This window comes from Ascaphus truei, chromosome 4 (assembly GCF_040206685.1).
Source record: "Ascaphus truei isolate aAscTru1 chromosome 4, aAscTru1.hap1, whole genome shotgun sequence".
Classification (NCBI taxonomy): Eukaryota; Metazoa; Chordata; class Amphibia; order Anura; family Ascaphidae; genus Ascaphus; species Ascaphus truei.
The window spans coordinates 150,997,567-151,009,922 of record NC_134486.1 but is presented as its reverse complement, the minus strand read 5'-3'; the positions used below and the strand labels follow the sequence as shown (position 1 = coordinate 151,009,922).

Sequence of the window (12,356 nt, the reverse complement as noted above, 5' to 3'; positions counted from 1 at the left end):
TGACTCTCTCTCTCTCTCTGACTCTCTCTCTCTCTCTCTCTCTCTGACGCTCACCCTCTCTTACCCTCTCTCACCCTCTCTCTGTGTCTCACTCTGTGTCTCTCACCCACACTCTATGTCTGTCTCACACTCTGGATCTGGATATCTTATTTACCCTATATATCTTAACTGCCCTAACTACACAGAAATAACTTATACTGCTTTCTTCCAGATCTGACTCAAGCTTCACACGGAAGACATCGGAACCCCCCTAACCCAGAAGACAGGTAACGAACACCTCCCCTCCAATGTATAACATTGCGGGAATGAGGGTACATGGACATTGAGGGACTGCGGATCAGGTAAGATCCCAGGCGGGATTGCTGCTTTAGATATTGTGAAGCGGCGAAGTCCAGACACTGGTTAAGGGGTTCAGGAAACTAGTCATTCACATCTGGCTTTTATTTGTACATCCGACACACACACACACACACACACACACACACACACACACACACACACACACACACACACACACACACACACACACACACACACGTAACAAGGACTAATTGTAGTATAATGTAATACAATAAATACATTTATGTCAAAAACGAATGTTGTTCTTACTAGGAATTTATTAAATATTTTATTTATATATTTTATTTTAAAGCGGGGTTGGGGGCGGGACTAGGGGCGGAGTTGGGGGCGGGACTAGGTGGCGAGTAGATTTTTTGGTTCGGCGAGTAGATTTTTGGGTGATTTGTCAAGCACTGTATATATATATACAGTGGTTGACAAATCACCAAAAAATCTACTCGCCACACAAAAAAATCTACTCGCCACCTAGTACCAAACGTGTGCTGCTTGGGCCAATATTTACTCGCCCGGGGGTTAAATCCACTCGCCCGGGGCGAGCAAATGTATAGGTTTGTCGAACACTGTATATATATATATATATTCCATAGCATAACAGTGTTGCACACTAACCTTCTCAAAATTCTGATGCTTGTCCCATAAAGCAGATAATAAACTTGTATAGTTACCAGAGTAGGTAGAAAGAGTAGAAAAGAACCCAGTGTACCCTATCTAGTTACCAGAGTAGCCAGAACTGGTCCGGTGGTCCGGTGACAGAGAGACAGCACACAGTGGTATAGAAAAAACTGTATTAAAGATAACGCAGGACACCAAAACCAACGTTTCGGTCCTCAACAGGGACCTTCCTCAGGTAGCACTACCGTTGGTTTTGGTGTCCTGCGTTATCTTTACTACAGTTTTTTCTATACCACTGTGTGCTGTCTCTCTGTTACTGGACCAGTTGTGGCTACTCTGGTAACTATACAAGTATATATATATATATATATATATATATATATATATATATATATATATAGTCATGGTATGGAGATTTGCACTCACGGTTTGGTTTAGGAGGCAGATGCTTGTCCCATATGTAGCATATAGACGTGTGGTAACCAGGGGATCCTGATGACCAAAGAAGACAGCACACTGCAAGGTTGATGTCAAAAAAGTGTATTGTGGAACACAGGGCCGCCAACGTTTCGGTCCTCACAACGGGACCTTCCTCAGGGCAGTGCACAACAGACTAATACAAGCACCCATATATACCCTAAAAACATACATGAAATCACCTGAAAACAATCATAGAAAATCCAAATTACAATCCCAGGTACAACCCACAACACGTCACAGCCAATCGAACATACTGATACTGACCAGCACCAATGAAACAACTTGATCTTAACCCTTGTATGATTGGTCACCTGTTATACCAATGCTGTCCACATAGTGACGTCACTGTGCAACCTGATTGCGTCTTGGTAACCATGGCTAAATATGCATAGTGTGCAACAAAAGAGAACATGCATATACATCTAGATCTAAATAAATACATGTGCAATAATAAGAGAAGCTGCCCGCATTGACTCTACCAGATCGTGCTGTATTGACAGCCAGAAAGACTCATCGTGATCAGGATCCCCTGGTTACCACACGTATATAAGTCACTTTTTTTACTCACCATAACTTAACTCAGTATTATGGTATATATATATATATATATATATATATATATATATAAAAAGGAAAAAAGAGGAGAGAGCGCACGCCCATAGCGTATAAAAGTATTTAATGAGGGGGAGGGGGGAAAGAGGGGGGTAAAAAACGCACTTACAAAAATGAATCGAGATAAGGAGGACTATGCCACAAACAAGGTGAGGGTCTGGAGGCGAACTCAAAATCCTAATTATAGGAAGGGTGGTAGATACAGGTCTGGCTCCAGGTCTGGTAGAGGTGGTTCCCATTCCTATAGGGATACATCCAACCATGCCCCTGACAATCTTGATAAGCAACAAGGGGGTCGAGGCCCATCCAGTGGTTCCTCGCATATACACACCAGTGGGAGATTCTCGGTCCTAGAGGTAACTCCCATGTGCGGGAAACAGACAATATAACAGCTGATAATAGCAAAGGGGCCAGGTCCAAAGAACCACACACTGCTCATAGATCAGCCCATTTTTTAGACGGGACCCCAAGGCAGGAGGGGAGGTCAAAAGGGAGAGATCCAGACAAACATTATCCCTTGTGGGACCGCGAGGCCCCGAACAGGCCATCGGGCCAGGGAAAAAGAGGAGCAGAGGAGTTAGGGCAGGCAGAGCTGTCCAGAGGAAGAAGGAAAACAGAGGAGGATTAGTTACACCGTTAGAGAGTAGCAACATTTTTAACCTCTCATCCACTGTATTGACTGAATGTGAAAGGTCCTTATTAGAGAGGGGCTTATCCTTTGCCCCCAATACAGGTCCGAATCTGTTTCAATTGTTTATTGATTTAAACAGTTTTGTCAGAAAAATGACATTGAATAGACATTTTAAGATTCAGGAGAATAATATCAAAAGTACTGATCCAACAATTGTCTTTAATACACAGGAAGAAATATGCATTGATGCACTCACTTCATTGCTGAGGGACTCGGATTCACCTTCGGGATCACAGGCATCTCTTGACAATTTTGAGCGGTCCACCAATCCGACCAGGTTTGTGGAGGGAGACTTAGATGAGGATTGCAGTATTAGGCATTCACCTTTTAAGCCTAAATCAGTCTTCTTCCCTTACCAGTCCAAGGGCGGTTTTGTGGAGACGTTCTATAGTCTGGTTTTGCGTGACTTTGAGTCCATGTGTGCTAAACCTATTAAATTTAATTCCAATTTAACCAAAGGTGAGCTGGGCGCATTGGGCGGGCTCAAGATCAACCATGATATAGTTATCAGACAGGCCGACAAGGGGGGGGGGGGGCATAGTCATTCAGGACTTATCTGCCTATCTCACTGAGGCACGCAGACTCCTGGATGACTCGGCCTCCTATACCTTGTTGGAATCCGATCCAGTGGACTCATACCAGTTGTTGCTGAGGGAGCTCCTTACTTCTGCACTAGGTGATGGTATTATTTCCAAAGCGGAATTTAAATTTTTATTTTGTTCACATCCACGCACTCCCATTTTTTATCACCTTCCTAAAGTGCACAAATCCTTGTCCAATCCCCCGGGTAGACCCATAGTATCGGGCGTGGAGTCGATGACATCGACCCTATCCCAATATGTTGACTATTTTCTCCACCCCTACGTCACTGCACTTAGGTCCCATGTTAGGGATACGCTCCATGTCATCGACTCCATTTCTGATATTAGGTGGAAATCCACCTATCTATGGGCAACATGTGATGTTTCATCATTATACACCTGCATTGAACATACCAAGGGTTTAGAGGCAATAAAATACTGGTTGGACAAGGATTTACTTTTTCCGGAAAAACACAGGTTATTCATTTTAGAAAGTATTCAATTCATCCTTACGCACAATTATTTTTTATTTGAAGAGGATTTTCACTTACAAATCTGTGGAACGGCCATGGGTACGAGATTCGCTCCTAGCTATGCCAACCTCTTTATGGGGCATTGGGAAGAGTCCCATGTGTGGCAGAACACCTTGCTTGGAGCGGGTCTCGTATACTATGGCCGTTTCATAGATGACATTATTATAATTTGGGATGGAGAGGAGTCGGAATTATTCGACATCCTCAGCTCTTTCAGCAACAACTCGTTTGGACTTAAATTCACTTTTGATATTAATAGCGTGTCCACTGTCTTTCTGGATCTGGCCCTGAGCATAGACACAGACTTGAATATTATCACCACCACACATTTCAAGTCTGTGTCTGTGAACAGCTACGTCCATGCGTCCAGCAACCATCACAAACACTGGCTCAACAATATTCCCTTGGGGCAGTTCCATAGAATACGGAGGAACTGCACAAGGGATGTTGACTTCGAAAACCAGTCGGTCACACTCGGGAAGAAGTTTCTTTCCAAGGGATATGATCCCGTCGTGGTTTCCGATTCTTTCAGCAAGGTGAGTTCCATTGCCAGAGCCACTTTGCTTGAGAAATCAAAAAATAAACAACAAAAAGGAAAACGTTTAGGATAAAACATCCCAGCAATGCATATAGGGACGGATAGGTCGAATGTGAGGTTTATTACCACCTATAACCAGTCATCCAAATCCATTAATAGAATTTTAAACGATCATTGGTCCGTCCTCAAGTGTGATCCCCATCTAGGACCTATCCTGCCGGATAGAGCTACTGTTACATACAGGAAGGCTAGAAGTATAAAAAGTATATTAGCTCCCACTAGGCTTAAGTCTTCCTCAATCTGTGATACTGCAAAAAATAAGGGACCATTGGGTAACCATCCCTGTGGCCGCAGTCGATGCATCACGTGCAGGCATCTTTTGAATAATACTCATGTCTGTTCTCTAAGTAGGGGCATCACCTATGCCATCAGTAGCTCAATCACTTGTCTTAGCACTTACATTGTGTATCTTATACAGTGCGGGTGCAGTCTAAAATACGTTGGACGCACCACGAGAACATTGGGAACGCGCTTCCTGGAACACAGGAGAAATGTTATTAAGGGTCTCAATAATCATAGTGTCTCTCGACACTTTAAATTATTTCACCAACAAAATCCCAAAACTATGCAAATTATGGGAATAGAGACCATTTCTCCTTGTGTTCTAGGAGGCGACCGATTCAAGACACTCTGTAGGCGGGAAACCTTTTGGATTCACCAATTGGGCACCCTTAATCCTGGGGGACTTAACGAATGTTTGGATGTCAGTACTTTAGTTTAGTCACTCCGTGGATGTCTCTTCCTGTTCTCCTCCTCTGCTTCTCAGTCCATTCTTTGTCTGGATCTCCTCCAGAGATTCACCTTCCCCCCCTCCCTCCCTTCCCTCCCACCCCACCCGCCCTCCCCCCCCCTTCTCCCCTCACCCCCCCCTCCCCTTTTCCCCTCCCCCGCTCGCCCCCTCACTCCCCAAACCCCCCCCCCCACCCCCTCAACCTCCATTCCACCATCTCCCCCCGTCTGAATAATGGATGTATTTATGAATATTTATATTTGCACATTTATGTGGTTTAATTAGAAATAAGATCATCCTAGGGTTTAATAGATGGTATTAGGTATCTATCTTCACATACACTATTACAATTATTGTATAGCCTTCATATAAATTTAAATTAAAATAAAATTAAAATTCACTTGAATAGGCACTTAATTCAGTTTGGCCATTTAGGGCCCGGGCAGTAAACATTGGCGAATGAGACAAATGGTAAAGTTTCCTTTCACACATACACTATATATCTTTTTCACATACATACCTCTTTATATATTTTATATAATATACTTTTTCTACATAACTTAACAATACAATCAATCAAAATATGCTCTCAAAATTAATTAGTTCCCCGGGTCCTGGCCTTGTTTGTGGCATACAGACTCCAGACTGATGGTTCAAAATATCCCCAATCTGATCAGTTTTTTTCCTGATAGGATCACATGAGATATTGTCTATATTCATTTTTAAATTATCTACACACCCGTCAAGGGTAATATTTGTACTTGATTTTGTATGTCTGTATATGTACACACTATTGCTTTTTATTTATATAATATATATGATGTTATGTATCTCTTGTTTTTCAGTTTTTGAATATATATGTATAGTATTAGCCTGTATGTGAGTCATTCCTCTCTATATACTAGGTGTGCTCAAGTATTAATTAACTGATGCACCCTGTGGATAATTATAACATATCCCATATATAAATGTATATACTATTGGTCAACCAGGTCTTGAAGCACATGCAGGCTGAATGCTTTTATTTTATTTTTACTTTCATTTTGGTATGATCCCTCTAGGATTTTCTCGGTTCTTTTCTGTCTTTATGAACATGTTATACCAGTCTATGGGTTATATACATATAGTATACATCTATGGTTTTTATATAAGTGAATTGGCAGATATAAGTATTTTTGTACATATTGAATTCAAAATGAATTGGGATTTAGACTGGTATTCAGATGTATGTTTTTAAATTTTGCTCTTCCTCCAACTATCTCCTCCAATCCTTTTAGGGTTAATTATCTATATTACATGTAAATGGGTGTGTATAAGTGTGTAGCAGCACAAAAAACGATTGCAGCTGAGTAGGGGAGGTTACTTCTTTGAATTACCATCATGAGGTTGTGTATATATAATACCGGACCTCCCCCTCTCATGTTATCCCTTTGAGAAAGTTAGCCGTGACTGACGAAACGCGTCAGGAGCGTCGTGACGTCAGACGCACAGACATTGGAGTCTACACGAAGCGCTGGAGCGTATTGATCCAGGCGCGAGTGCTATAGGCACCACTATTACGGGACCTCTTTCTTGGACTATTATACAGCACACCTGCCTTTTGAATTTGCTGGGACTCTGCTCCACTGCCAACAGAGCCTGGGACGGCCCCAAAAGTCTGCAGTCTAACCGGATGGTGTTACCAGCCCTGGGAATCTGCTGTGACGTTGCTCCCTTACCAACGGAGCCTGGGACTGCCCCAAGAGTCTAGAGAAAAACCGGATGGTGGTGATTATTATATATCACATATGCTTGATTTTATTGCATTTTTGTAAGTGCGTTTTTTACCCCCCTCTCTCCCCCCTCCCCCTCATTAAATACTTTTATACGCTATGGGCGTGCGCTCTCTCCTCTTTTTTCCTTTTTAGATATCTTGTGGACGTGGTTGGTCCATATTGAGAGCTGCCGGAGACCCTGCATACCAGCACCTATACCATTCATTGGACTATTTGAGGACTGGTTTATCCTTTTTTGCCTTTTTTATATATACTATTGTTCATGTTTTTGTGGGCCTGATACTATTATAGGTCCACAATACCATATATGTGTATGTATTGCCTATATAATTAAGATATTCTTCTATATTTACATCATATTGTTATAGCATATATATATATATTTATTGTATATGTTCTTTAGAGGCGCAGCTTTTTTCTTTGTTATATATATATATATATATATACATACCATAATACTATGTGTATATGTACGTAGTGACCAGGGGGATCCTGATGACCAAAATAAGACAGCACACCGCAATTGTAGAAAAAAAGATGTGTATTAAGAACACCCGGCAGCCAAAGTTTCGGTCCTCGTAGAGGGACCTTCTTTAGGGCATTTCGACCTTAATGGGTCTCCTCAGTGTGGGGTTGGTTTTCTGGCTATGCATCTTAAGCCTGGCTGTGCTTAAAGCTGTGACCATCCAGCAAGCTTAAGACTATAGGAAACCATGTTAAAAATGGTTTTGAAGCAAAAGGTGACAGTGTGCCCATTTGCATGTCATTTCCCAGAATCCCTTGCTGCAGTGGAAGTGCTGTGTGCTGGGTGATAATGGTGAAAGGCGGGGTTGCAGACCTGCCTAAGACATGCAAATGAGCATACAGGAATATTTCCATTTGATATATATTTTTTTTTACAACTCATAAAAAGGATCTAGAAAATACTCTTACGCGTTTCGCACTTTCTTGCGAAAGCGAACCTTGAGAATGTGCCTGCTGGTGCGAAATGCAAAGGAGTTTTTCGCAGATCCTTTGTACGAGTTGTTAAATAAAACATTTTTGGGGGCGAAACTGGCCCCTGTGAAGTAGTGCTATGTAGACACTTTTTTGTTTATACTACCTTGTTGCTTATCTCTATCTGTGGACCCTGCTCTCATATCGTGTGTGTTGCACTGTGAACACCCCTCACCCCACCCACCCAGCTCAGTTTACCTCCTGGATGTGTGTTTCTTCTTTGCTCTGTCCACAAGTTATGATGGTAAGGAGAAGGAGGGCCAGACCAGGGACGAGGGTCCATGAGGGCCCTGGAGACAGCATACACTCCACCATCTTCTCCTACACTCAAAAAAAACAAACAAATATTAGATGAGAAGAGGATGAGCAGAAAGAGGAGGATCTACCATAAACGCATCCCTGCCTCTTCCTCCTTCCTCCTCCATGACTCGTGTGTCTCGCACTATCCAATAAATCCTGCTGCATTCCTTTCCCATGATTGCACTTACGTAACCTGCAGACAAATGAACTATTGCTACAAGTAACCCAGTGCACCCCTGCCAGGCTGCCAACCATACGTGTTGACAGTCCCAACATGGCGCCCACCACACGTCCATACGCCTTGCGGGTTGGTTCCTCTGCCAGCCACAACATGGCACCACCTTTCCAGCGTCGTGAAGGCGACGTGCGCTGCGTCAGGGGGCTGTTATGGTTGAACAGGAAGCCTCTGCCCACGTTTTACGTGCGTGTTTTGGATTGTCACCCCCCCCCCCTGTTACGCGGAAAACCTGCGCCACGAACACCTGGGCAGGGTTTGATGACAGTGGGGCGCGCGGCAGAGTGAGTAGCACAGCGAGCTTTGTGCACAGTGAGTGTGATATTCACCGGGACAGGCATGGCCGTGCTGTTGGAGACCACACTGGGGGACATTGTCATAGACCTGTACACGGAGGAGAGACCCCGAGGTAATCTACGTATAAATGTACACACGTATTTCTAATATATGTAACTTTAGCATATGTATATCACTAACAACTTCCGCACGATCTTATAAAACAAGCAATAATATGCAGGGAATGCACACAATAAATCATACAATGGGAAAGAGAATCCTCGCTCCAGAGAGCTTGCAATCTAAGGCTTGTTATATAGTAGGCACAATGCCGTGCGCGCGTTTAGTTTATGTTGTAAGTGGTGCCATGCGTGGCTATAGACGGCACAGTGATAGCCACGCTGTGACTGGCTTGGCAGCGTCACGTGGCGCGGCAGCAGTGCGAAAATATACATTTTCATGTATTTGCTGTGATCTGCCGCACCACCGCTCACTACCATGCGTGCACGCAGCTAAAGTATAGAACGCCAGGCCTGGGCACTGCCAATTATAATTGATGCGCGTATGGTAGCGCACATACTATATTGCACGCCTAAGGCTAAGGCCCCGCTCCCAGAGTCAGCGCACCTGCGCTGCTGACAGGCGGTGCGCTGAGATACACAGACCGCGATCTGCGGTCTGTAGGGAGCGGGAGCCGGAGCGGGAGGTGGGCGGGAGGTGGGAGGTTTGATCGGGAGGTGGGCGGTTTGACAGGGAGGGGGGGCGTGGCTTGAGCGGAGGGACCCGCTACTCTCCCCCCCCTCCCTCCACGGACTCGGGCTGGAGCTGGAAGGTAAGTTTAAACACACACACGCAGGCTCTCATTCATACACACACACACACACACACACACACACACACACACACACACACACACACACACACACACACACACAGGCAGGCACTCACGCACTCATACACACACACACACGCGCGCACACACAGGCAGGCACTCACGCACTCATACACACACACACACAGACAGAGGCAGGCACTCACGCACTCAGACACATACACACACAGACAGACACACACACAGACAGGCACACACACAGAGAAAGGCACTCAGACACATACACACACAGACAGGCACGCACTCAGACACACACACAGAGAAAGGCACTCACCTGCTTTCACTCCACACTCCTCCCCGCTCCCCGAAGCCTCTCCTCCTCCCGAAGCCTCCCCTCCCCATTGGCTCACAGCCACACACGTCACGCGTCAAAGCTAGAAAACACCATTCTCTGGTGTCTCCAGCGGCTGACGCGCTACAGCGTGTAGTGCTCTGTGCAGCCAGGGGGGACCGGGACCAGCTCGCGAGGATTCCCCTGCTGGTGGGGAACTCGCGACCCGCCGCCCGCGCCAACGAGCGCAGCGGGACCGAGGCCTAAGGCCTCATCCATAGTGATCGCCCATAGTGCGCGAACGATGAAGCGCGTACGTGTTTCCAGGGAGACAAGAAATTTGTGTTTTTCATGCGACAGCATTATTTTTTTTTTTTAAACCAATCAGAGCGAAGCTACATGAATCAACTCTTTTCTGCCTGGTTACTGCCCATTCATAACTTTTTGTGCTGTACTAAAATGGATTCTACCTTAGACATATGGTAATGTTGTTTAAAGCTGTAATGTAGAACGAGAAGCGTTGTCTAATTTCAGAGCCTGGTTATTTTGCATCTGAGATCTGCTTACACTGTGCAACTATTGTGTAGAACAGTGGTTCCCAATCTGTGCGCCCTGGTGCGCCGCGGCTTGCCTAGAGGGGCGCCGCAATTATCCTCCCCACCATCCCACCCCCCCACCAATCACTCCTCCCCCCCACCCCACACCCCCACCCCACCCCACCCCCCCACCCCACCCCCCCACCAATCACCCCCCCCCCACCCCCCCTCCAATCACCCCCCCCCCCCACCCCCCCACCAATCACCCCCCCCCCACCCCCCCACCAATCACCCCCCCCCCAATCACCCCCCCACCCCCCCACCAATCACTCCCCCACCCCCCCACCAATCACTCCCCCCCCCCACCCCCCCACCAATCACTCCCCCCCCACCCCCCCACCAATCACTCCCCCCCCCCACCCCCCCACCAATCACTCCCCCCCCCACCCCCCCACCAATCACTCCCCCCCCCCACCCCCCCACCAATCACTCCCCCCCCCCACCCCCCCACCAATCACTCCCCCCCCCACCCCCCCACCAATCACTCCCCCCCCACCCCCCCACCAATCACTCCCCCCACCCCACCCCCCCACCAATCACTCCCCCCCCACCCCCCCACCAATCACTCCCCCCCCACCCCCCCACCAATCACTCCCCCCCCACCCCCCCACCAATCACTCCCCCCCCACCCCCCACCAATCACTCCCCCCCCCCAGCCCCCCACCAATCACTCCCCCCCACCCCCCCACCAATCACTCCCCCCCCCACCCCCCACCAATCACTCCCCCCCCCACCCCCCCACCAATCACTCCCCCCCCCACCCCCCCACCAATCACTCCCCCCCCACCCCCCCACCAATCACTCCCCCCCCCACCCCCCCACCAATCACTCCCCCCCCCACCCCCCCACCAATCACTCCCCCCCCCACCCCCCCACCAATCACTCCCCCCCCACCCCCCCACCAATCACTCCCCCCCCACCCCCCCACCAATCACTCCCCCCCCCACCCCCCCACCAATCACTCCCCCCCCCACCCCCCACCAATCACTCCCCCCCCCACCCCCCCACCAATCACTCCCCCCCCCACCCCCCCACCAATCACTCCCACCCCCCACCCCCCCACCAATCACTCCCACCCCCCACCCCCCCCACCAATCACTCCCCCCCCACCAATCACTCCCCCCCCACCCCCCACCAATCACTCCCCCCCCCACCCCCCCACCAATCACTCCCACCCCCCCACCAATCACTCCCCCCCACCCCCCACCAATCACTCCCCCCCCACCCCCCACCAATCACTCCCCCCCCACCCCCCACCAATCACTCCCCCCCCACCCCCCACCAATCACTCCCCCCCCCACCCCCCCACCAATCACTCCCACCCCCACCCCCCCACCAATCACTCCCCCCCCACCAATCACTCCCCCCCCCACCCCCCACCAATCACTCCCCCCCCCACCCCCCCACCAATCACTCCCCCACCAATCACTCCCCCCCCACCCCCCCACCAATCACTCCCCCCCCCACCCCCCCACCAATCACTCCCCCACCAATCACTCCCCCACCCCCCCACCCCCCACCAATCACTCCCCCACCCCCCCACCCCCCCACCAATCACTCCCCCACCCCCCCACCCCCCCACCCCCCCACCAATCACTCCCCCACCCCCCCACCCTCCCACCAATCACTCCCCCACCCCCCCACCCCCCCACCAATCACTCCCCCACCCCCCCACCCCCCCACCAATCACTCCCCCACCCCCCCACCAATCACTCCCCCACCCCCCCACCCCCCCACCAATCACTCCCCCACCCCTCCACCCCCCCACCAATCACTCCCCCACCCCCCCACCCCCCCACCAATCACTCCCCCACCCCC

General features: G+C 48.8%; 1 protein-coding gene across 6 annotated transcripts in view; it reads right to left on the bottom strand.

Annotated features, from left to right (window-relative positions):
- The window catches only part of GINM1 (glycosylated integral membrane protein 1), a 47,120-nt gene extending 38,487 nt beyond the window's left edge, over positions 1–8,633 (bottom strand). The window contains exons 1-2 of one of the 6 annotated variants that reach the window (XM_075596685.1): positions 8,457–8,592; positions 8,167–8,289 (exon numbers count right to left, since the gene is read on the bottom strand). In XM_075596685.1, coding sequence (XP_075452800.1) covers positions 8,167–8,289; positions 8,457–8,564 — 231 coding nt within the window. In that variant the 5' untranslated portion in view covers positions 8,565–8,592. Of the gene's footprint in view, positions 1–8,166 lie in introns of all 6 variants that reach the window. The other 5 variants (XR_012800998.1, XR_012800996.1, XR_012801000.1 and 2 more) reach the window with 5 other exon arrangements.
- Positions 8,634–12,356: the final 3,723 nt, after the last annotated feature.